At 64.3% G+C, this 27,440-nt stretch overlaps 1 protein-coding gene across 1 annotated transcript; it reads right to left on the bottom strand.

The window, feature by feature from the left end:
* Nucleotides 1–1,867: 1,867 nt before the first annotated feature.
* ARHGEF16 (Rho guanine nucleotide exchange factor 16) lies at nucleotides 1,868–15,599 on the bottom strand. Its single transcript, XM_060079386.1, has 14 exons — nucleotides 15,015–15,599; nucleotides 13,118–13,163; nucleotides 11,835–12,004; nucleotides 10,149–10,205; nucleotides 9,544–9,704; nucleotides 8,347–8,499; nucleotides 8,041–8,170; nucleotides 7,194–7,268; nucleotides 6,775–6,867; nucleotides 4,788–4,939; nucleotides 4,418–4,606; nucleotides 3,466–3,539; nucleotides 2,785–2,886; nucleotides 1,868–2,007 (listed from the first exon to the last, which is right to left on the bottom strand). Exons 1-14 carry the CDS (start codon nucleotides 15,597–15,599, stop codon nucleotides 1,868–1,870), a joined length of 2,127 nt encoding a protein of 708 aa, XP_059935369.1.
* Nucleotides 15,600–27,440: the final 11,841 nt, after the last annotated feature.

Here is a 27,440-nt window from a genome sequence, read left to right as displayed (position 1 = left end):
TGCAGAAGGAAACTGAGCTGAGGTCGCCGACCCCAGGTCACTAAAGCTAGGACGTGGCCCAGGGCTTTTCCAATTAACTGAAAACATACCTGGCAACCGATGGGTGGTGGGCTGGCCTGCCCTCCCCGAGAGTCAGGGGTCAGAGGTGAGAAGGAATAGGCGGACTGCAGGCAGCTGGGCTTACACACCGATGCTGCCCACCTGCTCCTGCCCAGGGCACGCACACACATGCGCACACACACACAAACACACACCTGCACCTCACCCTGGTCACTAGCTTACCCCACAGCAGCTCCAGGAAAAGAGCAGGAGTTAGCTCACAGGTGGGAAAATGCAGGCCCCAGATTTCCACCTGTCCAGGAAGTAGGAGGAGCTGGGCCTGATCTCTGGCGACCCCACTCCCCAGATCATGCCTCTTTCACTGAGCCTGGCCCCACGCCATCCCCCCCGACCCTGCAGAGCCCCCGCGCAGAATGTGCCTTCCAGCTGCCCCAGGCCATGGAGGTCACCCTGGAGGTTAAAGGGAGGAGCTGCCCCTCCCTCTGGTGCTGAACCCCTCCACCACCTGGTTCAGTGGGCGGGGCTGGGATAAGCTCCACCCCACCCAGGCCCCTCCCCCTGGCCCAGCGCACTCCTCCACTTCCTCCTGCAGCCAGCCCCAGGGATGGAAGGGACACAGGGCTGGCCTCCCCAAGTCACCCAATTCTGGTCAGCAGGTGGGGATCCACACCCCAGCTTTCAAAGGAAGACAGGGCCCCCGCAGATTGTCAGGAGAACCCTGGGAGCCCCACCCCAAGGACAGCACTGCCTGAGACAAAAGGGCAACGGGCATGGGTGTGGGAATCGGGAGGGCTAGCAGGGGGCTTCCTGGGGGAGCAGACCCGTCCTCCTCGCGCCTGGCCCAGCAGCGCCCTGCCACCCAGCTGGCCATCACCCTCTCCTGGGAAGCAGGACCCTTATTCCCCAGCCCAGAGGCCAGGCCAGCCTGCCTCTCCCCACCTGCGTGTCCCAGGGGATCCTCGCGGAGCAGACCAGCTGGGAGGTGAGGGATGAGAGGACACCCCAGAGGGGTTCCCACAGCCTCTGCCATGTCCCCGAGTCCCCCAGACCCACCGGCCAGGCTCAGCCTCAAGGGGCTTCATGGGGATGGCCTGGCCCATGATGCTCCAGGTGGACAGATGGGGCAGGCCCAAGGACTAACACAGGGCCCAGCACAGGTGACCACACAGAAGGGGACCATTCCTGCCCACAGCATGTTGGGAATTTCTCAGGGACTGGTATGGCCTTCACTGGGGCTCACAAATGTGCAAATCCAGGTGTTAAAGAAATACTTTAATGTCTCAAAGTCACAATTCCAGTGCTGGCACTGCAGGGTCACCTGCTGGCAGCTGGCCCTCCTCTGGGAACATGGGGCAGCCCTGGGTACTCAAGGCTGGGGCAGGAGGGGTGCAGGAGGGAGAGCCCTCCAGGTCATCCCCGCTCTTCTCAGGGCCATCCGCCTCAATCACACACCCATGGCATAACTGCCCTGTGGGTGCATAGGGAGCAGGGCGGGGCAGCCAGGAACTGGGGGAGGGCGTAGCCAGCAAGCAGGCCTTGCTGGGCTCCTCCCAGGGACGCAGCCTGGGGTCAGGGCTGGCGTGGCTCCTGAGCTTGCCAGGAGGATGCTCCCCCTGAGGGCATATGGCCTTCCTCCTTGGAAGTGTCCAGAGCCTGCGCTGCAGCCCATGGGGCCTTGGGAGGCCAGGGACCTTTCAGGCCCTGGGGGCAAGTCCAATGCGCTCCCTGGGGATGGACCCCACTTGTTGGAGTGTGGATCAAAGCTGCACGGCCGCAGCCTGGCCTGGCGAGGTGCCAGCAGATCCGGCTACACGTCCGTCTCCACCCGCAGCCGCTCCATCCTGCGCATGTTGCCCTCCACGGCCACGCGGCTGGTGATGCTCCGGGCTAAGTCCTCAGGGAACCAGCCCGTCTCTCCATCCCGTAGCCTCTCGCCATAGAACCATCCTGGACCCAGACACGGGGCAGGTGAGAGCAGGGTCCTGGGCGCCAAACAGGGGCCCCTGTGTCGGCTCCCCCTCGGAGCTGCTGTTCCAGAAGACACCAGGGCCAGGCATCCCTTGGAGCAGACCCCCCTCCCCGTCTTGCCCAAGGTCACGTGGGCACCTGGTCTTCCATCAGGTGCTCGGCCCCAACACTGGACTCGGGCTGAGCTCACTCCAACCAGCTTGGTCCATCCTGTGCAGGTTGCAGGGGCCACCCTCCCGCTTAGGATACAGAGTGACCAAGAACCCACTTTTTTTTTTTTTTTTTTCTTTTTGCGGTATGTGGGCCTCTCACTGTTGTGGCCTCCCCCGTTGCGGAGCACAGGCTCCGGACGCGCAGGCTCCGGACGCGCAGGCTCAGCGGCCATGGCTCACGGGCCCAGCCGCTCCGCGGCATATGGGATCCTCCCAGACCGGGGCACGAACCCGTATCCCCTGCATCGGCAGGCGGACTCTCAACCACTGCGCCACCAGGGAGGCCCAAGAACCCACTTTTGATCCTGCGACTCAGGGACATTTGAGACGTCCTTGAGGGAGGGTACTGAAAGGGGCCCTGGAATCAGGCCCACTGTGAGTTCATGCAGTGTCTACTTCCGGGGCGGGGGCACTCAGGGCAGCTGCCCATGCCAGTGTGCTCTGGACCCTTGCTGCGGCCCCCAGACTCTCACTCAGCACCAGCCTGCCCGGCCCCTCGCACCTGCCCCACGTGCATCCCCCAGGCCCATTCCCCTGTGCTCACCGTCCTCTTGCTCCAGGATCAGGACCACATCTGCCTGCTGCAGTGTGATCTCGTCTGCCTGCTTGGCCAAGTAGGCCTTGGTGATCTCCACCTGGAGCAGGTCTGGCAGGGAGGGCAGGCATCAGGAGCAGGACTATTCCAGGGAGGCGGTGGGCTGGGAGCCTTGCAGGCCCGAGAGGGCACGGCTCCAGTCCCAACACACCCCCTGTGGCTTCTTGGTTTCATTGGGGCCCAGGGGCCCCCAGGTGTCCCAGCACACGGTCACGTGGCAGCTTCCCTCCGGCTAAAGCTGGGACCCCTCCAGAGGCTGCAGGACCTGCTGCTCCCACTTTCAGGGCCCAAACGCCCAGCACCAGCAGAGGGTGCACCCAGCTTCTAAGGGGCCAGGCAGGGCCCGAGCGGGGTCACAGCTCTACGGGCCAGCCCACTCCAGCTCCTTGGCCTCAGTTTCCCCAGCTACCGAGCAGCAGGGAGGATGAGGCCCTGAGACAGCGCTGGGCCTGTGTGTGCAGATGGACACACACGTACCTGGGGCTGGGGCCCCTCACCTGGCAGGTCACCCTGGGGGCAGGCTGTGGGGTGGACAGAGGGCTGGACAGCACCTCTCCCCTCCAGGCCCATCCCCCACCCCAGGGCCGGGAAGGGGTTGTGAGCCCTGCTGCGCTCGGGGCAGGCGCTTACCTCCTTTGTTAGTGGGGCCCAGCCGCTGCCTCTCCCAGTGCGTGAGTGCTGTGATCCACCGCGCGCAGTCACTCCTGGGGGCAGAGCCCACGTGAGTGAGGCCCGAGGCTGATCCTACCAGCTCACAACCTTTGCTTCACACTCCCCACCCAGTGTGGCACGGTGGGAGGGTCGGGGTGTCCCTGAGCCCCCCACAGGCCTTCGAGGTGGGAAGGCAGTGGGATGAAGGATTACGCTGCCCGGGTACACTTTGGTGAGCTGGCCGGGAGCTGGAGGTGTAAGTGGGCGGCCCCTCTGGTCTCCCTGACCCACTGTGCTGGGGGCCAAGGCACAGGAAGTCACAGGCTCAGGAAGGAGCGGCAGGCAGGCCTCCCCCAGGCAGGCTGACCCTGAGTCACATCTGGCCAGGGACATGGAGTCAGACAGCGGCTGCACCCACAGGACGCAGGCTGCCGTTTCCCGGCGCTGGACCCCAAGTGCCCTGTCCCGTCAGTTTGTTGTTAGAAACACTCAGCCTCAGCTCCCCACCTGGAAAGGGGGCTGTGCTGGAGGAAGTGTGGAGACCCAGCCAGCACCTTTCTGTGTGCTGGTACCCCCACCGTCTGCCCTCACTGCCCTGCATGGCCCCCACCCTGTGCTCCAGCCCCAATGTCCTCCTGGCAGGGGCCTCCTGCCTCAGGGTCTTTGCACTGCTGTGCCTCTGCCGCAGGCCCCTCCCCAGGGCCCCCACCCAGTGCTCCCTCCCCTGCCTTGTTTCTCCTTAGTCCTCTCCCCTTGGACACACAGGACAGTTCAGCCGCACATTTTGCAGCTGGCGTGTCCCCCTCCCGGGAGTGTGAACTGCTTGAGGACTAGGCCGTCCCTGGCACAGTGCAGTGCCCAGAACCCTGGATCAGGCATCCCGTCCCCACGGAGCTCTCAGGACCGCCCCCGTGGAGCCCTCCCATCTTACGCGGAGTCAGAGGATAGCAGGATCTTCCCCTGGCGGCCCTCGCTGTTGTGCAGCAGGGTCAGCTGGAAGGCATGTGGCACGAAGGAGCTGCGGTTGCCGCCCCCCGGCAGAGAGGCCTCCGAGGGCTCCATCTTCTGGACCTGGATGTGGTCCAGCTGGGCGTAGTCCTGGACCACGAAGCTGTCCTCACTGCAGGGAGACAGGCGGTTGGCCAGATGCTGCAGAGGTCTGTGGGCAGCCTGAGGGCCAGCCAGCCAGAAGGATGCTCCCGAGATCTGGCCCCAGCCCACCTCCCCAGCTCCAAGGCCACGGCTGCTGCCTGCTCCCCATCGCAAGGCCATGCAGCCTGGCGACCACGGGCGGGGCCCACCTCTTCTTCTTGGTGACCACAAGGACGTCGTTAAACAGGAACAGGTAGCATGTCGGCCGGCTGGAGAGTTTTCGGAAAAGCCCGGTTTCTTCCACCACGAAGAGCTCCCCGCGCTTCAGCAGCCAGCGGGAAGCAGAGATCAGTGGGAGGGACTGGGGGCAGAGCGGGGACAGGGATGAGTCCCGGGGGGGTGGCAGGGATGTGCAGCCATGGGGACTGAGCCCTGCCTCTGGGAACGGGGTGACCAGGCCTCCCTGGGCTGCACTGAGGAAAGGAGTGTGACTGTCCAGGCCTCAGACAAAGGGCTGTTCAGGCCGCGGACAGGAGCTCAGGGGGCGGCTGCTCTGTGCCTGGCCCGGGCCCAGACCCTGCGCAGCACCCAGGACAGGCCTGTCCTGCTTCCAGCCAGGCCCAGGGGCCCACAGGGCACCTACCGAGGGCTCCCCTCAAACCAGGGGGCGAAGGCTGCTCTGGGGAAGCCTCCTGGCCCACCTCACACCAAGCAGGGGGCTCGGATCAGCTGCTTCTACGCAGGCTGTGAGGAACCCCTGATCTGCGGGGCCACCTCTGGCATCCAGGGGCCTTTGCTGCAAACGGAGCTCCCTCCCCTTCCGCGGCCTAGAGAACAGGCCCGGCTAAGGCAGACACCCCGGCCCCCGCCATGTGGGTCCCATGTTGCCATGGCCGGTGCTCAGACAGCCTCCCGCCAGCAAGGCTGGCACTCTGGCGTGTCAAGCCGGAAGGGGAGGGGCAGGCAGGGCAGGCATGGTGGGGACGGAGCCAGGAGGCCCTGCCCACCAGCCTCTGCTACCCTGACACGCCCCACCAGACACCCCACCCCTCCTGGGGCTCTGAGCTCCCGCACCCCGACCTGGACCAGCTGCTCTCCTGCCCTCATGCCCTCCAGTTTCGAGACATGGGGGTAGAGGGGTGAGATGCCCGCTCAGGGGTCAGCCAGGCCCAGGGTTGGGTCTTTGCTCTGGTCGGGGGCATATTTCACCCCAAACGTGACATCTGCTGCCCGGCCGAGGAGAGGCTCAAGACCCCGGCCAAGGGTGTGGGCTCGGTGGGTCCGTGGCCGTCATCACCCAAATGCCTGCTCTGTGAAGTCACCCTGATTCACCCCAAGGAGCCTGCTGCTCTCTCTGCTCGGCCCTCCAGCCCCGCCCACGGAACTGGTTCCCATCGGCTCCGGCCTGCCGGGCCGCCTCTGGGGGCTAGAGGTCAGCAGCTCAGCCTGATTGATGATAAGCTGAGGCTGGGCCCACAGAGCTGCCCCAGAGACCCTCCGAGTCTCCTGACCACCCGCACGCCCACAGGGCTCTGCTACAGCCAGGCCAGTGGGGGGAGGGGAGAGCAAAGGCAGTGGGGCGGGGCAGAGGCTGCCTCCAGGCCCCGATTCCAGAGAGCAGCTCCCACTTTGCAGGACGGCCCACCCGAGTTGCTGCTGGGGCAGCCCCTGGACAGCACAAGGATGGGCTAGTCTGTAGGATGGTGGGGGAGCCGTGTGGGCAGAGGTCTGAGCTCTGCCTGCTTGGGAGGAGCTGGAGGCTGCCTAGACCCCCGCCCCCAGGACCGACAGACCCATCCTGGCCCCAGCGGGAAGGCTGAGCTGGCCCTGAGGTCATCCAGCCCCTGCTCCCAGCACAGCTGTTGAGAAGCCTGGGCCCAGGCTGAGTCCTGGCTCCCCCTCACCGGCCCCGGGGTCTGCCCTCTGCTGCAGCTCTGGGGATGGGGGGAGGCCAGAGAGAGACCCACCGCAGGCAAGGCGGCGGTGGAGCTGAGACCTGAGGCCAAGGGGCACGCCCTCAGGTGGGAAGAGGCCTGGAGAGGTCGAGGCAGAGGCCCAGCCCCAGGCTTCACCGGCGGGGGGCGGGGGGGCACCCCCAGAGGCCTCTCTCCAGCCTGCATGCCGGGGGGCGGTGACCCCTGGCCGCATACAGAGCCGGGCCTGGGGACAGGTCAGGGGCCGGTGGGGCCCGCCTACCTTGACCTTACTGAAGTCCAGCTGTGTGTGCAGCGTGTACATCTGCTCCATGCGTTCCATCTTGTGGGCCCCCTCGTTGCACTGCTTCACCAGCTGCAGGACGCGCATGCGCGAGCAGGTGCTGAGGGCCGGCCCACAGCCTGGCGCCAGACCCCAGCCCCACCCCATCCAGCCCAGCCTGGCCACCCGCGGCAGCGGCCCTCACGGCTGTCCTGGTCCTTGCCCCGCCCCGGGCTCACCGACTTTGTGAGCGGCCCTCTCTCTGAGCCTCAGTTTCCCCACCGCAGCATGAGGAGCTCGGGAGGGACCGTCTGGAAACCCTCTCTGCCCTCAGGGCCTCTGCCGACGGGTGGCCGTGGGGACAGAGCTCGGGGCTGGGCTGGGGCTGGGTGCCGCCTCCCCTCCCCTGGACCCCTCACCTTGCTGATGGCCTTGAGCGCACGGCTGGCGGCCTTGTATCTCTCGGGGTGGCCCTGAGTCTTGAGGCAGAGTGTCTGCAGGAAGAGACCAGACGTGAGAAGCCACAGGTAGCCTTCTGCACCCCAGCTCAGGGGCCTGCCTGGGGCAGGGGCTCCCCTACCAACGCCAGAGCCCCGGTGGGGGCGGCACCCAGTCCTTGGCTCTGGTGCTCCAGCCTGGGAGGCCCCCGAAGCCTCTGTTTCTCCACTTCCCAGAGGGCCCCAGAGGGTCTGATATCCTGTCTGCCTGGGATGCTGACCCGCTGAGCACAGGCCACAGGCTGTCTCTCAGAGCTCAGCTGGGCTCTGCCATGTGTGGGCTCTTGTGTGCATGTGTGTGTATGTGTACCTTTCACCCCACAATGCCCTCTGCCCCATGAGCTGGCATCTCAGAGCACAAGCCACTCCAGGAAGCCCCTTGGAGCCCCTCTGTCCACAAATCGGGGACGGTGACGGTGCCTGGGTCACCCCAGGCCCACGCCCAGGACAACTGGCCGAGGGTAGGGGGAAGCAACAACCCTGACTGATGCTCGGCAGGGGTCTGGGCAATACCGGATCAGACTCAGGACATGAACGAACCCCGTAACCATCAAGTCAGTGAACAAAATCCACCAAGTGCTGGAGCAGCTCCCAGCAGAGAGAGTTCTACGGGCAGCGCTGCTGCTGACAGCAGCCATGGTCACTGTGGCGATTAGAGCCGTCTTGTAATTGTCCTCATAACCATACAGAACAGATGGAGCCGGGGGGAGAAGGTCAGGAGGGAGTAATGCTCTGCCTGCAGATGGACCCCGGGCCACCTCCCACTCACGTCCGTCAGGAGGGGCAGCCGGGTCACCCTCTGCATGGGCAGGATCAGGAAGGAGATCATGGGCAGACCCCCGCACGCCGGCCGCTGCTCGATCTCCCTCAGGGCCTCTCGGAAGGCGGCGCTGCTGCTCCTGCAACAGAGAAGGGGGTTCTCAGCTGCAGCGGGAGGCGTGGCCCGTCCATCAAGAGAAATCGGGCGGAAGCTGCAGAAGCCGGGCTGCGAGCAGCAACGTGCCCCGCGACGAGGGGCCGGATCCTCCCGAGGCCACCCCCGCCGGCCCCGTCCCTGGCCCTGGGGCCGGCTCACGTCAGCCGCTGCAGGGCGCGCTGCTGGTAGACCTCGTTGGAGCAGTAGGAGACGTAGGGGTGGAAGTGCCGCTCGGCGTGCTCTTCCAGGATGTCACTGATGTCCTCCACACACACCTGCGCCTTGTGCCGCCGCTCCAGGTCCTCGAAAAACCTGTGGAAGCGAGGGTGAGGCCCAGGGGCTGCTGGGCTGTCCATGGCCCTGCACATGTGAGGGCACACGCACACACACGCACACAGCAAGGCTCCCAGATGCACCCACGCCAGGTGCTGGGTGGGTCAGCTGCTAGGGCCCTCCCAGGAAGACCCCAGGACAGATCAGCTCCTTAAACCTGAAATAACTGGGCACGTACCCATGGCCAAATCCAAGGCCACTTCCTGCTAGAGTCTCGCAGATTCTAGCCAGCATCATGGGGAGCAGACAGGTAGGACAAAACATTTGCCACTTTGACTGGATTCCCTGGGACTTGGGTCAGAATTGCCAGCAGCCACCTGGAGCCCCGGCCGCCTCTGCCCAGCGCAAGGCAGGGGCAGGGGTTCTGCTCCTTGCAGGTGATTGGGGTCTGACACCTGATCGTCTCCCATGCCTCACCCCAGTCTGCAAGGGAGCAGGTATGGGACCCACCCCCTCAGGTTAGGGAGGGGACGCTGAGGCTCAGGGCAACGCCAGAGGGTGTTATGGGGTCGCCTAGGGCGCAGGGCAGTGAGGGGCTGGACCCACACAGGTGCTACCTGGACCTCGCCCTCCATGGGAGTAAACACACACATACACACACACATACTTGCTGCCACACACGCATGCACATGAACACACACACACACCCAGAGGCCCTGGCAGGCCTGCAGCTACACACTCGGCCCCTCCTCCACCTCCTGGCCCTGCAACCAGAGCCCTGGGCCAGGCACCAAACACCTCGGCGCGGAACACGACCCGGGGCTGCAACTCAAGGCCGCCTCCAGCCTGCTCCGTCCCGTGGGCACCTCACGCCTTGTCACTGGCCCTCTGCGCTTGCACGTCCCCAGGGCCGGCTCTTGGTGGCCGCAGGCCCCGTGAGGTTCTCGCGCTCCCTGCCCCCCAGGGCTGCTCCAGACCGTCCATCTGCACTCGCAGACCAGGGTCACCCAGAGCCCCAGCCTTCCCACCCTCGAGAGCCTGCGCCGTCAGGTGCCGGGCCAGCGGGCTGGTCCCAGGCCTGACCTCCGGCTGGCGCTCAGGACGTCCGTGATATTGGAGAAGAGGTGGTGGTGCTCTGTCTGGGTCATGGTCGCCCGCAGCTCCCGGGACTGCAGGAACTCGGCCACCAGGATGCCGAGGCTGTGCTGGTACGAGAACTCGGACGTGAGGATCTCGAAGATGGCCTGGGGCAAGAGCAGAGCGGATGTTGGGGCAGCCGTGCCCGCCAGGCCCTGCCCAGAGCTGCCCTGCCACACACAGGGCCTGGCCCAGGGTGCGTGGGTGACAAGTGCTCAGGCCACGGGGATATGATCGGGGGGCAGGGGGCAGGTCGGGACTCGGGCCCCCTGGACAGGACGCTGGCTGGGGCTGTCAGCACAGCCGTGGGGAAGTCCTGGGCTTGCACTCTGGCTCGGCCACTGAGGAGCTGTGGCGCCGGCAAGGACCCCCACCCTCGCCCGGAAAGTGGGCAACGGTAGCCCCCCCAGCCCCCACCCCAGCCAGGGCATCAGCCATCGCTGGGTACCGGGAGGCAGCTAATGGGTGAGTGGGCGACGTCGCCATGGCTGTGGTCCCCGCGCCCCCCACCGCGTGTCAGAAGCAGGGCCACGCCCCCAGCCCCCCCTCACCTCCTGCCTCTTGTGCTCCTCGGTGGGCAGCTTGTCCAGGATGCCCGACTCCACCACCTGAGGACGGCACGGGCTCGAGTCACGGGAAGCTCATCCTGCCACCGGACCAGAGACGGAGCCAGAGACGCCGGGCTGGCTGGGCAGAGCCGCTCCTCGTGGGACACCTGGGACTGCCGAGCTGGCCTGTCCCTGCTCAGTCCCCTCACTCAGGTCTCTCTTCTCCATGGACACCTCCCCCCTCAGAGGGGCCCTGGGGCAGCCAAGGAAGGGCATGGGCGCCCGGAGGGAAAGGCCGCTCCAGGGGTGGGAAGGGGTCTCTGTCCCACAGAGCTGCCGGGGGCTGGGAGGTGGTGGAGGGACTCAGAACCACCCGGGGAAGCTGAGGGGCGTGCTGAGCGCAGGGCCACGACTCGGGCACACCTGGGCCAGGTGAGTGAGCACCCTGCCCGGAGGTAGGGGTGACGCTGTTCCAGCATGGCGCGCTGCCCCGCTCTCCACCCCTCAGGCCCCCGGCTGCCCCGGCTGGAGCGTGGCTCACTCGGCCACAGTATGCCTGCCGAGTGCCCGCAGGGCCTGCCGGGGGCGACCCTCTGCAGGACCAGGGCCACCCGATTCGTGCTCCCCGCCCCCACCGGGCTGGGCGGAGGCTGCCAGCAGCGCCTGAGCTGGGAAGGTAAATCCTACGCCTCATCGGACCCAGAGGCTTGGCCGAGACACCTGAGCTCAGGTGACGGGAGCAGAACCTCCGGAGGCGTTTCTAGGATAAACTGTCCTGGATCCTACCCCCAACCCCGGAGGTCGCGCACACACACCTCCGGGCATGCAGCTGGCACCTGGCAGGTGGGAACACATGTGCACTTCTGGAACTTTTCGTCTGCCTGCCCTAACCCCCGCCCCGTCTTGGGCCCTCCCTGGCCGGCGGCCCCATGGCATGCAGTGTCCTGGAGCTCTGTGGGCGGTCACGGTGCCTCGGCCCCTCTCCTGCCCCACTGGATGCAAATGAGGAGGCCTCTTGTACTGCAGACAGAAGGAGCAGCCAGATGCCCCTCCCTGCTGCCCACCACGCCCACAGCCCACACTGCAGCCCCGTCCCTCGGCTCCCAGGGGACGGGGTCAGGAGTCTGTCTGCCCCACGGCCAGCTGCGCCCTCCTGGGGTAGCGAGGGCTGCCTCCCTGGGTACCTGCTTGGAGCACCAGCGCCTGTGTCCCAGCCACACTCTCCACCAAGAACCCACAGCCCTGCGGGGCAGGGACCAGCCCCGTTTTCAGACGTGGAAGGTGAGGCGGCACCTGGCAGTGGCACGCAGCTCTGGCCAGGCCTCTCCCCTCCCCTCTGGCCTCCTCACTTGGACCCTCCTGGCACTTTCTGGGCACAGCGCCCTGGGAGGAGGTCCCCTGTGCCCCCAGCTCCCTACAGGTCAGCCTGAGCAGGGAGCTCAGGGAGGGTGAGGGGCTCACCCGTGGGACGACCGTCACACACACACAGATGACACATGCCCCTAACCCCTCTCCCCACCACCAGCGACCACCCCCACGGGGCCCCGCAGGGCAGGGCAGCTCTGAGACACCAGGAAGACCCCCCTGCCGGCTGGGCGCAGACGGGGCGTTTCCAGGAGGCCCCTCCCCTCACCGGAGGACCACCCACGGGCTCGGGAGAAGGGCCTCTCCCCGCCATCCCGGCCGCACCTCTGGGAGCTGGCTCCAGGTGACCTGGGGGGGCCGGTAGCTCTTGACCACGATGCAGGCATCCACCTTTTGGGTTCCGTCAGGGCTGGAGGACTCATCGAGCAAGTCATCGTCGGACTCGTGGCTGGTGTTCAGGCCTCGCTCCCGGATCTCCTGGTAGAACCGGGGATCTGGGGAGACGGGGTGTGCGTCACCTGCAGGCCTGGGGGCTCTGAGCGGCCCTGGCCCCCCGGGAACCCGCACGCTGAGTCCTCCCGAGGAGGCCCTGAGAGCGTCAGGTAGTACAGGGACCCCCAGAGCAGGCTCCCCTCGGGCCGGCTGGCTGCCATGGCTGAGCTGGCCGAGCCCAGGGCAGGGGTGGCATCTCCGTGTAGAAAGTGGCACCTTCAGACCAGGGCTGAGCCCACACATCAGAGAGTGGCACGGGCCCAACTGCACGGCCGTGGGGAGGGGGACCGGGCCGCGGCCGTCCCCAGGTCGGCCGAGGGCGCTGGAGGCCGCCTCCTGAGAGCCCCCCCAACCCGAGGTGAGGTTTCCCGCCCTCCGGCTCTGCAGTGGCCACGCGCTCAGCAGCCCCGCTGGGAGGCTGCGTGGCTTGGGAAGGCTCTGAGGCAGCCCCTCCTTGCTGCTCCTTCCCGCCCTGGCTCCGAGACCTGGGGCATCACTGCTGCTGTCCTGGGGCACGAGGCCCGATCCTGAGGCCTCCCCGCGCCCGGACCTGTGGCTGTCCACAAGGTTGGGGCTGGCAGGGAAGGAGCCCTTTCTGGCTGGGGTCCCTTACACACACTGGCTGCTCCATCCAGGCTGGGCGGGCACCTACCCTCCAACCCCCATGGGGTCCTGCCGGCATCCCACCCCTCGGCAGGCTGAAGGCACTGCTCCGGGCCCTGCCACGGCCCAGATGTCACCCACAGCCCCTGAGACTTTAACACTGGATCCCTGTAGCCTATGTGTCTGCACCCCAGGCCCAGGGCCCTCTGCCTGGCCTTGGTCCCACCAGCAGGGCCTGGCGCACACAGTGTGTTTGACAAACATCTGCTGAGAGAGAGTGTGGAGGGGAGGCTCCGTCTGCCCGCGGCCCCTGGACAGCACAGAGTCCAAGGGAACTTTCTAGGCCCATCAGAGCTGCAGGGTCGGACGGGCCACCAGGCCCTCCAGTCCCCGGGGGGAACCCATCCAGCACGTAGTTCTCCATCTCCCACAGGAGGCCCAAGTGAGACCAGCCTCCCCAGGGCCCAACCTGGCCTCAGTGCCGCCCGACGGCGCCCCTTGGCCACACTCACCGTCCTTGAAGGAGCCCTTGTGTGCGCGTTTCCGCCCCAGCGTCTTCTGTGCAGAGAGACCCAGAGACACGGGCAGTCAGCAGGGAGGAGGGGCAGCGGGCAGCAGTCCCCGCACCTGGGCCCAGAGACCAGACCCTCCACATGTGACGCCACGCCCAACACGAGGGGCCTCTGCTGGGCATGCAGAAGGTGCTTAATAAACGTCGGCTCCACGAGGAGGCGGGGCCCCCAGGCAGAGGCCAGGGCAGGTAGGACGGAGTGGAATGGGGCTCAGAGCAGGCAGGGCAGGTGACCAAGGGCTGGGCAGGCCCAGGAGGGCTGCCGAGAGGGGATGCTCAGGAAGGTGGGCCCGGAGGGAAGCCGAGGCAGCATGGGTGTGGCTGGGAGATGGCCTAGAAGGGACACTGGGCTGGGAACCGGGGCCGCACGAGGGCCCCACGAAGCCGGGACCTGGGGTGGCAGGAAGAGCAGAGCCTGGCAGGTTGGCGTCCAGCCCCAGCACAGGCCCGGGGTCCCAGCAGCTGCTGGTGGGGCTGCAGGGGTGAACTGGGGGTGGCAGGGCTCTCAGGGCCCCATACCCTGGTCCTTCCAGTTGCCACTAAGAGCCCGCTTCCTTGGCTGGGACACCATTTCCCCTGACCCACAGGTGCACGGGTTCCAGGAAAGCGGGAGCTGGTTTCTCAGAACAAGCTGGAGCCTGGAACTCCCCGTGCTGGTCTGGAATGTGCGGTGCTCCCAGGCGCACCCGGCTGCTCCCTGCAGCCTCTCAGGGCGCTGGAGGCCACCTCCTGAGAGCCCCTCAACCCTGCTGCTCTCCGCACCCCCCAGCGTCCCCACCCCTTCCACCTCCAGGCCCGGGCACCTGCTGTCTCCGCAGCCCGTCCTCCACCTGGCTCCCATCCTGTGTCCACGCCTCTACTTTAACCCTCTCTTTTCCGGGACCCCTGCCCCTCCCCAGCCCTGAGCTCCTGGGGATCCCCACCTCTGTGCGCTCTCAGCACCCTGAGCACCCCCAGCCCAGCCCACGGGGCCCCACCACCCTGGGAGCTCTCCTGGGGCCTGCTCACTGGGTGCGTGAGGCCTCGGGAAACGTTGGCCGGCTGCATGTATCAAGCATGAATGAACAATGGACCCTGCAGGCCTGGCCCTGGGTGGGCGTGGAGGTGCCGCGGTCCAGGCTCTCCGGCGTGCACGGCAGGGGCTGTGCCCTGCCCCGCAGTCCAGGGGTGTCTCTAGCCCAAGGACAGTGGTCCTCCCTGCCCTGCCCCTCTGCACGCTGGGTCACCAGCATTCTGACAGGTGGTCTGGGCTTCTCCCCAGATCAGGGCCAGGGCTTACGGTCTGGGCAGAAGCCCGTGGTGGAGGAGGCCACCGGGACGGCAGCTGTGGGCGCAGAGCGCCCTGAGCCGGCGGTCAGACAGGGCAGGGAAGGAGAGCGTGCTGGGGAGCATCCGGCTTCTGAGCTGCCACAAGCCCTCCCGAGTCCCCGATGGGGGCCCCTCGGCAGACAGACCCCAGGCCAGTCCATGCTGCAGAGCCATGACTGAAATCTGTCCTTCAGATGGGCTGGCGCCCCCTCCGTGCTCAGAGGGACTTGGAAGAAGGGCTGGTTCCTCCCCGGGCTCTGCTCTCCACTGTGGCTGAGAGCTGGGGTCCTGGGCAAAACCTTCGATCTTCCTGAGCCTCAGCTGCCTCATCTATAAAATGGGGACATTCACACTCTGCTCACGGCCTGACTGTAGAGCTTAACTGGAATAAACCCTCCCAGGAGCCTGCACAAGGTGCGCGGCTGCATGATGATGTGAAGGTGTGTTCGGGCCCCTTCCCTGCCCACAAGCTCCTGAGGCCCCTTGAGGCACGGCCCCCGCCCCGTTGCCCAGGCAGACGAGCCCCCTACCTTATTTTTGGCCGCGGGCCAAGCAGGAGGCTGGCTGGGCTCCTCGGCCAGAGCCTGGATCTTGGGGCTGAGCTGGACGGGGCCGCCCTCGCCGCCGGGGGTCCCCAGCCCCTTCATGGCCGCCCGGTAGGATTGGTTCCTCAGATTTCGTCTCAGCATCCCCCCAGGACCCGTGTCCACGTCCATGTCGTCCAGGGAGAAGCTGGGGGCCGAGAGGAGCTGGGGGTCCCGCCGGGCAGCCTCTTTGCTGAGCATGGCTGCCCCAAAGCTCTGATGGCGGGCCGGGGTCTTAGCCTTGCTGGACACAGCCAGGCTCCGGGGGATCAGCTGCTGAGTGCCCATCTTGAGGGCTGCCGGGCTTTGCGTGCTCAGGACGATGGTCCTCAGCTCCTGGGACTCAGGGGACGGCGACGGGGGCACCGGGGTGTCAGGCTGGAAGGCGGCATTGCTCCTGCTTTGCAGGGAGCCCCGGACCATCGGGAGCCCGGATGATGGGTTTCCCTCGGTGTCGAGCTGCAGCTCTGAGTGGAAGCGGTATTCCAGGAGCTTCTCCTCCAAGGAGCTGTCCGAGTGCTGCTGGGACATGCTGAGTGGCCGTGGGGACCTGGGGGAAAGGACAGAGGTGAGGGCAGCCCTGCTGCAGCCAGAGCCCAAGGTACGGCTGCCAGGATGCGGTGCTCAAAGGCTGGCTTCGCAGCCAGGAGCTGAGCTGCTACGCCCTGTGCCTCACTTTAAAAATCTGTAAAATGGGTACAATAATAAGCACCCAGCTTCCTGAGGATGCTGGGATAGGTGGGGAGCTCATACAGGTAGCGCTTGAACAGGGACCTGGCCACCGAGGGGCTGTGTCACCGGTGCCGAATAGAAGGTTATCTGTGAGCCTCACGAGGAGCGGCTGAAGGTTTAGAACTTCATACGATCAAACCGTAACATGGAGAGAACTCACTCCTTTAATTCTTTCCCATTTACTTTTTTTTTTTTTACAACTTTATTGGAGTATAATTGCTTCACAATGGCCCATTTACTTTTAATAAGAACAAGGATAGCCACCACTTATACGCTTCTTATAAATGCAGAACGTCTGAACGTTAAAATTACAAGGGCCGGGTAAGGGTGGTAGACTTTTTCAGATGGAGAACTAAGATTCTAAGTCACCCACCCAGGTGGCCCCACTGGGAGGGAACCTCAGCTCAGAGCTTCACCGCGGCGTCCCGTACCACTTCCCCTGCGGACCTGGGGAGGACCGCGGACCCAGGAGTTTATCCAGCAGCGCTGTGGCGGGGGAGGGCACGCCCTGCTCTCTCCCACCTGGGTGCACGCAGCCGGAGGGGGCCAGGCCTGGGATGGTCGGCGCCACCAGGGACCCACTGTCTGTCGTCCCTGGACCCACCCGGCGGGTTCCAACCCGAGCACACCTCACACACACAGCCTTAGGTCCAGGTGCTTCCCCCTGGAGGTTCTGAGCTTCAGCCCAGGAATCCCTCTGACAGGAGGCCGGGAAGGTCTGGCCACATGGGGTGGCCTAAATCACGGCACAGTGGAGGCGACTCAGGGGCCCCCAGAGGCCTGGCTCTCCGCCCGCTCTGCTGCCCCAGCTTCCAGATTCTCGGCTAAAACCATCCCAGGAAGGTGTGTGCAGCCCCGTCTCCCGGGCAGCAGGAGCTGGAGCCCTGGCCACGCCCACAGCGGGAGGATGGCCCACGCATTCCTGGGGACATTCTGAGTCCCCAGGCCGAGGATGGCAGCAGCCATCCCAGGCCTCCCTGGGCGCTGGCAGCCGTGGGTGGGTCCGCACCTTCCTGGGTCACCCTCCCCGTGTTAACTTGGCTGCACTGTACCCAGGCCTGGTAGAGAAATGGGTTTCTTACAGGTTTCCATCGATGCAGGCCAAGCAAATGCACCCCGGTGGGCATGCAGGAGACGTCTAGCTCCTGAGTCCTTTTTTCTAGCCACCGTGTATTTCCCATGGGGGTGGTTTACACTGTAGGACATGCAGGCGGCACTTAGAAGCCCACACGGAGACCGTGGTGCCTGTGACCCCTGCCCGCCCCATCCCCTCCGTCTTCCTCCTTCCTCTCCCTCCTCCCCGTCTCAGGCCCCAGGCTTGAGTCGCCTCCTGTGAGCCCAGGTCCCAGACCCAGCCAGTGGCACATGTCCTCTCCCAGGAGAGGGCAAAGGCTCTTCCGGAGCAGGAAGGTGCCGGACGGAGCCTGTCAGGCCAGCCCTTGCTGGGTGTGATCTCAGTTCCAAACAAGGCAGCCGCACCCACAGGCCTGGGGCGCCACCAGCCCGGGACCCAGGCCTGAAGGAGAGGGGGCACTGTGCCAGGGGCGTGGGCCACTGCCCTGCTTTGGCACGAGCTCCAGGACCCGGGCCCGGCTGGAGCCGACTCCTGGGGTTGCAGCTGTCGCAGGACGCCTGTCTTCATCCTCCCACTGCTTAGCTGATCACAGAGCTACCTGGGCATAGGTTCAAAGGTCAAACAGCACCAAGAGGCTTATCATCCAAGATAGGCGTCCCCTCGTCCGCGCCACCCTGTCCCCCACGAACCACCACTCCTGGCTTTTCAGCTTTCCCCCAATTTCTAAACAAGCCCCACTTGCTATTTTGAGATCTCCTAGCCTTGAGCACCACCCACCCTCTCCTGGCTGTGTGAATGAGGCTCCGCCCCCGGCTCAGCCATGCCCGTGGGTGTTTGTGTTAGCCTGGCCCGCCTGGCCGCCCTCTCGTTAATAATTCTCTCTTGTTTACTGGCTGGCTTTCTTCCTGTTAATTTTCCCCCCGTGCATTCCAGCGTCCCTGCCCTGGGCATCTGGATCGTGGCTCCATAGGGTCCAAGCATCAGTCCTCTCTCCCCAGGCCCTCCCTTCCCAGCTCTCAGGGCAGGAGCTCAGCCCCCTGACCCGCACCCGCATCCTGGTCCTCCCCTTTCCTTCCTCCCTCCCCACTGAGCTTTGGCCCACCCCCTGGCACCTTCCCAAGGCAGCGTCACGGGAGGGAGACCTCTGAAAATGTCTTCTTTATGCCTTTAGAGTTCCACTGGAGATTATCTTCTTCCAGGATGGAGAAGCCTTCTTCCCTTGCCTTCCAGCTTTCACTGCCGAGACATCCGACGCCAGTCTGACTTCACCTACTTGGTCACAACAGGAGGCTCTCTTTCCCCCTGCTCTGCTTTACCACCTACGGGGATGGATCCACGTTCAATCCCTGAGCCACAGGCTTGTGCATCCTTCCCACCTGTTTTAGGTCCGCATGTTTTCCAGTGCTATTTCTTTGATGATTTCTCCCACCTCCGTTTGCTCTGGTCTCTTTCTGGAACAGCCTTTAGTGAGAACCCCTCATTTCCGACCTCTTCTCTCCTTCTCCTTCATCTCTTGTGGGAGATTCCCACCTTTCCACCAAACGATTGCTGTTTTCATGGTCCCACAAAGAGCTCTCTCTTGCTCTTTTTGCAGAGCAGCCTGTTCTTGTTTCACGGATGCCACATCCTCTTTCAATGTCCCAGTCAGCTGTCGGCTCCTATTTAGGAGACAGGCATGTTCTGGTGGGAGACCTGTGTGCCCTGTGAGCACACACACGTGAGCACACATGTGAGCACATGCTTCTGCCTGGCAGGCTCTTTGGGACTCCCCACAGGGTCCATGTCTGGAGGCTTATCCTCCAGCCAGCTGGCTCTAAGAGCATCTCTTTCAGCTTCCTCACAGGATGCTGGCCCTTGCCTGGTGTCCTGCAGCCAGTGCAGGGGAGGGCTGAGAGCACAGACTCAATGGCGGCCATGTTGTGTGGGCAGCAATGCCATTGAGAGAGAGACCAGACACCTTGCAGTGACCACTCGAGCCACAGAGGCAGGTCTGCTGCCCAGCAAAGGCAGCCCTGGGAAGCTCCCCCACCGATGCCCACGGCAGCGAGGGCCGCGTGCTGTCTGTATGTCCCTCTGTCTCCCCGACGAGACTGTGCGTCCTTCAGGAGCAGGGATGATTTCCTGTTGACGTCCCCACAGACAGTTGGGCTCAATTCGCAAACTGGTGTGTGAACGCTGATATCGTGGGTACCTGCCTGGCTCTGCGCTCCCTGGAACTGTGTCTTACTGAAGAGGCCTGGAGGTTCCATGTGAAGCACTGACCCACTTGGTACTTTGCTTCAGGCGAGCCGAATCCACCAGGGCAGCTCCACAGGAGCTTCTAGACCCATCTGTGCCCCCTCCTGGGTGACGCCCTGCTGTTTCTGCTCAGGGTGGGCTGGGGAGGGTCCCTTACGGCTGAGCCCTGGGAACCACAGCTTCTCCCTTTGCCGCTAAGCAGCCCTTCCTGGTGTCCCCAGCACACGTGCAGGGGTGGGTAAGGGACAGGCGGGGCTTGGGTGGGAGGAGCGGGGGCTGGGAGTCCACAGGTAGAGGTTGGGGAGGTCTCTGGCAGCCTCAGGTGACCCGACCCAGCCTGTCCGGTCCTACGTTGCACTTGGCCCTGCGCTGGCTCTGCATTTCACGCTGGCCTGGCCCAGAGGGCCCCTTGCAGCCCATCACCCCTGGAGACCTCGTTCTGCCTGACAGATGGGCTTCCCAGGACCCCGGCAGGCTCAGCACCGTCCCTCCCGCTGCCCTGAAGAGCACAGCCCTCCTGGCCTGGGCCTGGGGCTCTGGTCGCAGCAGCTCTCACAGCCACCAGGACCCAAACCGCACCAAGTATGGGACCTGCCACCCCTTGGGTGACGTCACCACAACACCTCCATCTGTCGAACGTCTGTCCCTCTAGGTCCAGCTGACGGGACCCTGCCTGGTGGGGCTCGGCCTCCCTGGCACAGTGCACACGACCCCATCTTTGCTCAGACAAACTTGACCCACAATGATGGCCTTGTGCTCGGGTAATTCTGCCCGGCCTGGTTCCAGACTTGGAGTCACATGGAATTTGGGGCAGGATTTGGCTACGTAAACCATGCAGCACGTAGCAAACAGTTCTGTCTGCAGGGTGGCCAGGGGCAGCTGGGGGCTCTCAACCAGAGCAGCTTGGCCCCCCAGGGGACACTTTGCCGTGTCCGGAGACATTCTTGGTGGTCACAGCTGGGGCTGAGCTACCAGCCTCTTGTGGGCAGAGCCCAGAGACACTGCTCAATACCCTACAGGGCCCAGGACCGCCCACGACAAGGAATCATCTGGAACAAATGTCTGCAGTGCTGAGGTAGAGAAGCCTTGGTTCAGCTAACTGGAGATTCACCCGCCTCCCTGGGGGTTGGGAAGACGGCCTGGCCGCCCTCAGCCCCGGACACAGCCTGGCAGTGGGAGGGGCAGTGGCAGGTCTCGTGCTCCTCCCACCCTGAGCAAAAGCCTCCTGCTGTCTTCTTCCTATGATGCCTCCGGGCACCGGCAGGCTCAGCCCGCAGTGCCCACCCAGACAGGCCCACCCGTGGTTCCCACTCCCGGCTCTGAATCCAGCCGCCCCATAAACCCAGCCTCCATGCCAGGCTTGGCTGGCACACACAGTGTTTCCCCAGAGGAGCTCCGGATCAGAAATCAGAGCCCTGACTCCGCCAGGTAGCCTGGGTAGGTGACCCACGGGTGTCCTCTAAACACCTTCTCTCCCTGTGTGTCTAGCCCCTCAGGGATCTTCTGGAAGGCAGGCATTTCCCTGCTCTGCTAGGTGAGGAAACCAGGGGCAGAGGGAATGTGACCTGCTGAGGTCAGGCTGCCGGTCAGCGGAGAGCTGGGCAAGGAGCCAGGCCCTGTCCTGACCCAGATCACTGCCCCAGTGGGCCAGCTGGGTGAGTGGTGACTCTCACTGGAAATAAAGATGCTGGTACAGGCGGCCGGTCGCCCGAGCGCGGCAACTGCCACAGGCGAAAGAGAGGGGCAGCTGAGATCCATTCAGAAACTGAAACTAGAATTCCAGGACCCAGCCGCGGGGAGTGGCCGTGCCCATAGGGTCACGCACAGACTGGCATCTCAGGGGCCCCGCCGGCAAGCCACGTCACGCCACCTCACTCTGCACCTGGTTTCCTCTCGTGTAGGTGAAGAGTGTCTCCTGTGTAGGGTGAGAGACACCCCCCTGCCCCGAGCCCCTGGGGAACCAGAGCCCTTGTGGAACAGAGATGCCCCTGCCTTGCACAGATTCCTCCCCTGCAGGTGCCCAGGTAGGAGGGGGAGGGGCCTCCGCCAGCTCACTACCCCTGCCGGGAGAGCTTGGGAAAGCCCTGGGCAGTGCCCGTGATGTGATGCTGGCTTCTGCGGCCCATGGACATCGGCAGGGCAGTAACCAGAAGAGGATCCAGCTGCAGCTGAGTCAGCACCCTCTAACTGCTCCCATTTCACGGAGCAGGAAACTGAGGCCCAGAGGGCTTAAGTAACTTAGGTTACACAGAGCCGGGATTTGCACCTGGGGTCCCCGCCCTTAAGCACTAGGCAGCAGGGGTGCAGGGTAGACTGGTCGGCCTGACAAGCACCCACTGAGCTGCCACACCAGGAGGTGCAGACTGTTCACCTCCAGGTCGGATGCAGAGCTCCCGGCCGCCCCCCGACCCCGTGCCCGCAGCTGGGCTGAGGTCCACACAAATCTCAAAAAGGATCCTTGCTTCCCGGATGCAGAAACGGAGGGTGGGCAGCTAAGCCAGGTGTCCTGGCAGTAAACGGGACCCACAGCTTTGGGAGCCGAGCCCCGCCCTCCTCCCTTCCCCCTCCTTCTTAGCGGGATGGGACGCCGCACACCAGGACCCCTCCCTGCTGCCAGGTCTGCCTACTAGAGTGGGGGAGGAGTTTGTTCCCAGTTTGATGTGGGGAGGGGGTCCTCATTCTTGGGGCTGCTACTCCTGGTGCCAAAGCAGGTTTGGGCAGCAGATTCTCCGGAGTTGCTGGGAGAGTCGTTCCGTGCGCACCCTGACCCACCTTTTCAAAGATCCTGGGGCTCCCTAGGGTCTCTCAGCCCTGATGCCCCAGTGGGAGCTCTGGCTGCAAGTCCCGTCCAGGGCGAGGGAGTGTCCCCTAGGGCTCAAAGGAGGGGGGGCCAGGGAGCTGGGACGCCCGAAGCCCAGGGGAGCGGGGTGGGGGGGTCAGAGGTCAGGGGCTCTAGGTCCAGCCAGGCTCTGTCCCCTCCCACAGCCCCCCTGGGCTGGGCAGCCACCGCGGAGGCAGGCAGCCGCTGAGTGACGCGGCCCCCGGGGCAGGGCTTGCGGGAAAAGTGAAGCGGAGGAAGGGCGCCCTCCGCCTTGCCAGCCCCTCCCCAAGGCTCATCCCCACCACCTCGCTCACCCGTCCCTTCCCAGGCCCACCTGTCTCCCAGGCTCACCTGTTTCCCCGTCACCTGTCCCCCAGGCTTACCTGCGCCGCGGGGCGGAGGACGGAGCTACGAGCTCGGCGGCCGACGTGGGGCCGGTCCACCTCCAGGCTCTGCAGGCCCCGAGCTCTGTCCCGGTCGCTCGGTCCCTCCCTGTCCCCGCCCCCCCACTTCCTGTGCGGCCCTGCAGGAGGCGGCAGCGTTCCGGCCCCGCCAGGTGGGCGGCCAGGTGGGCAGGGCACGCGCCAGGCGGCTCCGGCTCCGAGTGCTGGGTGGGAGGGGCCGGTGGGGCGCGCCCCAGGTACCTGGCTGCGCAGCCTGCGTCACTGTCCCCACCTGGCCAGCCGGCGCCCACGTGACCTGCAGCCGAGCTGGCTCGCGCCTCCGAGTCCCGGTTGGAGTAGCCCTTCTGGGACCGCCCTCTGCCCTGCGCCCTCCACGCCCACTGCCTCGGGCCTGGCGTCGCCTGCCAGGGTGACGCCAGGGCTACCCGGCTTCACCCCACTGCGACCCTGCATTTCTCCTTACAGGCCCGGCTCTGTTGCCCCCTCCTCCAGGAAGCCCTCCTAGAAGCCGACCAGCCCAGCGGGGAATCAGAGGTTTGCAAGGCCTCCACTGCTGCGGAAATGGCCCCACCTTCTGGATTCTTTGTAGAATGGCGGCCAGAGGGCAGCCCAGGAGCTCTGGCCGCCTTCAAGGTGTTTGGTTTGTTTCCATCACCCCCATTCTACAGATGAGGTTCCTGAGGCCTGGAAAGTAAGGCGCTTGCCAGCCGGCACAAAGCTGAGTCTGGACTCCAAGCCTGCCCTTTCTAGGTCTTGTTTAGGGTGGGTCCCCTGGGCAGAGGCTGCAACAGCCCCCCAGCTGGGGTTTCAGGAATCAGGCTTCCTGGCGCTGCAGGAGATGCTGTGGGCAGGGACAGGCGGGTTTCCACTCTGAGCCTGGGCTGACCTGCCAGTCAGCCAGGCAGGGAACCCCGCTGCCATCCGACCTGCCCTATGTCACCATCACCCCAAATCCCAGCTCACACCAGCCCAGAGTGGCAACAGTGGAGCCGGCTCTCAGCCTACTCAGGGACTACCCGTGACTTCCTCCATCAAGGGCAGAGGCCTCAGCTTCCCCATGAGGCCCACCCCATGGCCCACACTCTGCCTGTGCAGCCCCCAACTTCCCAGCATTCCCTGCTCTGCAGGGGGAGAAGGCAGCCCAACCCAGGAGACCTGCAGCACCACCTCCTTGTGCGAGGAGCATCCTTCCTGCCCCACGGAGCCAGGTGAGGAGCTTTGGCCCAGGAACCTGGAGCAGAAACTTCTAGAGCCATTGCCTGTGCCTGCTGGGTCCCCCGGCCTTTGCTTCCTCCAGGAGAGGGTCTCCAGCCCCAGAATGAGGAGCCGAGTGGGGCAGAGCCACTGCCGCTGTTGGAAGCTCCTGACACGGGGGCGTGTTTGTTACAGCAGCACAACCTGCTGGAAGCTGGTTGATGTTGATGCCTTCCTCTGGGGCCAGCCCAAGGTTCGTCTCCAGCAAGCCTCCTCCTCCTTCCTGCTTTCCTCCTACTTTACTCTTAGGTATTTATTGAGCAGCTACTGTATGCTGACTACTGCGCAGGGCATCAGAGATACAGCCATGAGCAGAAGTGCCATGATCTCTGTCCTCATGGAGCTCCCTGTGGGGAAAGACAGACAAATGTAAAATGACAGCCACTCGGGGTTCCAGCAAAGACACAGTGATCAGATCTGGTGGAAAGACCCCTCTGGTAGTTGAGGAGAGTGGAGGGTGGAGGGGCCAAGACAGATACCCTGACCCCCAACCCAGACCAAGGAAGCTGATATCATGCCTCTGCTTGAATACTTCCAGGACGGGGAGCTCACTACCTATCAAGACCAATGATTACATCGTCCCTGGTTTTCATGTTCTTCAGTCATTCTTTTTAAAATTTATTTTATTTATTTATTTTTGGCTGTGTTGGGTCTTCGTTGCTGAGCTCAGGCTTTCTCTAGTTGCAGCAAGCGGGGGCTATTCTTCATTGCACTGCGCGTGCTTCTCAGTGCAGTGGCTTCTCTTGCTGCAGAGCACAGGCTCTAGGTGCGTGGGCTTCAGTAGTTGTGGCACACGGGCTCAGTAGTTGTGGCTCGCGGGCTCTAGACTGCAGGCTCAGTAGTTGTGGCGCATGGGCTTAGTTGCTCCGCGGCATGTGGGATCTTCCCGGACCAGGGCTCAAACCCCTGTCCCCTGCATTGGCAGGCGGATTCTTAACCACTGCGCCACCAGGGAAGTCCAGTCATTCTTGATATGACACAGAATCCAAATCATTTGTCATCCTGGCATGTTCCCCCAAGATGCTTCAAAATGTGCGAAAATCCCCCTTAAAATGCGGGGGGAACACCCACCTCCTCTCTTCTGGATGCTATTCCTCTGTTAATACAGCCCCTTCCTGCCACAGCCCTTGTATGTTCATCCCACGGCACAGAGCCCAGGGCCCTGTATACAGCAGGTGCTCAGCAAGGGCCTGGTGACTCACTGATGTGACCTGAGATCCCAGGACTCAGCCCTGGAGGTGCTGGGTGTCAGCCCCCTTCCCACCTGTCTTCAGGTCCCTTTTCCAGGAAAGGCCCATGGCCAAATGTGCCACCCAGTGTGATTGCATTTGAGCCCCATGCTGGGCTGTGCATTTGGGTGAGCTTCCAGCCTGCCACAGTCCCTTCGCTGACCCCAGGGGTTGGCACGGAGGGCAGGGTGCAGGGACATGCCAGCTGGCAGGTCACAGTCTAGCCTGGGGTGCATGCCCGCCCTCTCCTGGTGCCGCCTTCCCATGGCTGATGGCCCTGTGAGCTTGCTGCTCTCTGCAGGGCAAGGGGGCACCGCAGGCTTGGGGGCCTGGCTGGGCATTTTCGTGGGTGTCGTGGTTTGCAGGGCAGGCCTGCTGGGCACACCTGTGGCCTTCCCAGTCCCTGCCTGACATCAGTGCCCCCACCCCCGACAGTCGGCCCTTCAGCCGGGGCCTGGCTGCCTGTGAGTGGGATGGTGCCCCACAGTCTGCCAGGTGGCAGGGCCCAGGCTGGCCACAGGAAGTGCCCACCAGGGCCATCGGTCCCATCTGTGTGTGTGTTGGGGGGGTGGGGGCTAATGGCTGACCCCTGTGGGCCGAGCCCTCGGCCCTGCGGCCACCTAGGTTGACAGACTGCTTCCAGGCAGCTCCTGGGAAAGGTGGGCACCTGCTGCCCTCCAGAGGCCATAGTGGGTACTACACCCACAAGGCCCAGAAAGCAGGTGGGAGCGGCTGGGGGAGTCTGGGAGGGTCTTGGCTGGTGGGGAGACCCAGGCCCCGTGGGTTCCCGACGGCTTCCTATAAAACCTTCTTTCAGAACCTGGCTTGGTCACTGCAGAGTTAATCCCCACCCACCCCTCCAGCACCCTGAGTCTGGCTCTGCCCCCAAACTGGGAGGCTTTGGGGGCCATCTCTCCATCTCCAGCTGGCTCAGTGTGTGGTTGGGGACAGGTGACCCGGAGCACGTGGCTTGGCCTGTCTGGGGCTCTGTATGCTCAGCTGTAAAGTGGATATTTGATGAAGATGTGAAATAACCCGCAGTCCACGCTCAGGGCTGGCGGCTGCAAGGAAGCAGCTCCAGAGACCGAAGCCATCTGTGTGGGGAGAGAGAGGGAGGGCTGGCCGCACGGCCCTCCTCCTCTTGCTCACCTGCCAGCAGGGGCGGGTCTGTGGAACTCTCCCACCCTGTGGCTGGGACCAAGGGCATGGGGGCCGGGTCAGCCCAGAGCAGATGGCCCTTTGGGATGGCGCCCAGGCCCCTCCTTCCCTGCCTTGGGCCTCCAGCCTGGCTGTGGCCCTCACTGAGTGCCGAATGGTGCTGTGAGGTACACTTATTTGGAAATAGGGTCTTTGCAGATGTAATTTAGACAAGAGCATACCAGATTAGGCCAGACCCTAAATCCAATGGCCCTAAATCCAATAAAAAGAGGGAGATCTGGACGTACAGACAGAAGGAAGAGGGTCAGGTGTCGACGGAGACAGGTCGGAGTGATGCGTCTGCAGGCTCAGGACGCAGGGGATGCCGGCAGCCACCAGAAGTCGGAAGAGGCAGGTAGAATCCCGTCCTAGAGCCTTAGAGAGAACATGACCCTGCTCACACTTTGATCTCAGACGTCCGGCCTCTAGAACTGGGAGAGGATGCATTTCTGTCATTTTAAGCCCCCGGTTCGTGGTCATTTGTTGCGGTGGCCCAGGAAGATAACCGACTGTCTCCTGTCTTGTCTTTCTTCAGGGCTCCTCTGCCTCTGATGAGCCTCCTGCTTTGCTGACTTGTTTCTGTCTTCTTCTCTGCCTGCTGGAAAGCACACTCCATGGGGTGGGGGACGGAGTGCATCTGCTCGCCCTCTCCCATGTGCAGGGGTGTGTCTGTGCCTGGCCTCACTGAGCACCGTCCAGCAGGCTGTGGGGAGGAGGCCAGGCGGTGCAGCCCAGGAGTCACCTACGTAGCCGGCCGGAGCTCACCCCGTACGTCCAGGCCTCCCCACTAGCCGGGGGAGATTTTCAGCTTTGAGAACTGAAAGGTAGAGGCCTTGCGAGGGTGGCTGCCATGTGGCCCTCCCTCCCCCTCCCCCATGGGAGCCTTGGCGGGGACATCACAGTCCCATCATGGGCTGGGGGCCTTAGCTCCTAGCGCCAGGGTCCCGGGGGTGGAGCCTGCACTGACTCCACGTAAGATGTGGGTCAGCGGCGTGCCTGGCCTGCCCAGCACTCATGAAAGGAGGGCCCTTCCCCCTCTGGGGTCCCTGACGGGAGAGGATGTGGACCCCTGATCCCATGGCTATCGGGATTTCCTACAAAGAAGCTGACTGTGGCTCCAGGGCTACTTATGGCCCAGGAGGTCTCGCTCTGAGTCTTCCAAGCTTTTGCTCAGCTGCTGGGCCACAGCCCAGAGAGGCAGTATCCTGAGGCCAGCAGCCCCCCAGGAGGCCTTTGGGTCTGACTGTTCCAGTGCCCAGGGCTGAGGACGAGCCAGGCTGCCAGGGACGAGTGGGCAGTGCCCGCTGCCCTCCCTTCCCTCCTGGGGCCGCAGGGAATGTGGGGGGTGGAGGGAACGGGCACAACAGCTCTCCTTTCTTCTCCGGCCCTGGCATCCGGCTGACCCATCCCTCACTGCAGGGT

Source organism: Mesoplodon densirostris, chromosome 2 (genome assembly GCF_025265405.1).
Source record: "Mesoplodon densirostris isolate mMesDen1 chromosome 2, mMesDen1 primary haplotype, whole genome shotgun sequence".
Classification (NCBI taxonomy): Eukaryota; Metazoa; Chordata; class Mammalia; order Artiodactyla; family Ziphiidae; genus Mesoplodon; species Mesoplodon densirostris.
Note: the sequence above shows the minus strand (reverse complement) of the source record. Positions and strands in the feature narration are given on the sequence as shown.

Coding starts and splice junctions, on each gene's coding strand:
- ARHGEF16 (XM_060079386.1), bottom strand. CDS start 15,599: ATGTCCCAGCAGCACTCGGACAGCTCCTTGGAGGAGAAGCTCCTGGAA. Junction 2,887..3,465: donor GGGCCCCACTAACAAAGGAG/GTAAGCGCCTGC, acceptor CCTCCCTGCCAG/ACCTGCTCCAGGTGGAGATC. Junction 2,008..2,784: donor GATCCTGGAGCAAGAGGACG/GTGAGCACAGGG, acceptor GTCTGGGTCCAG/GATGGTTCTATGGCGAGAGG.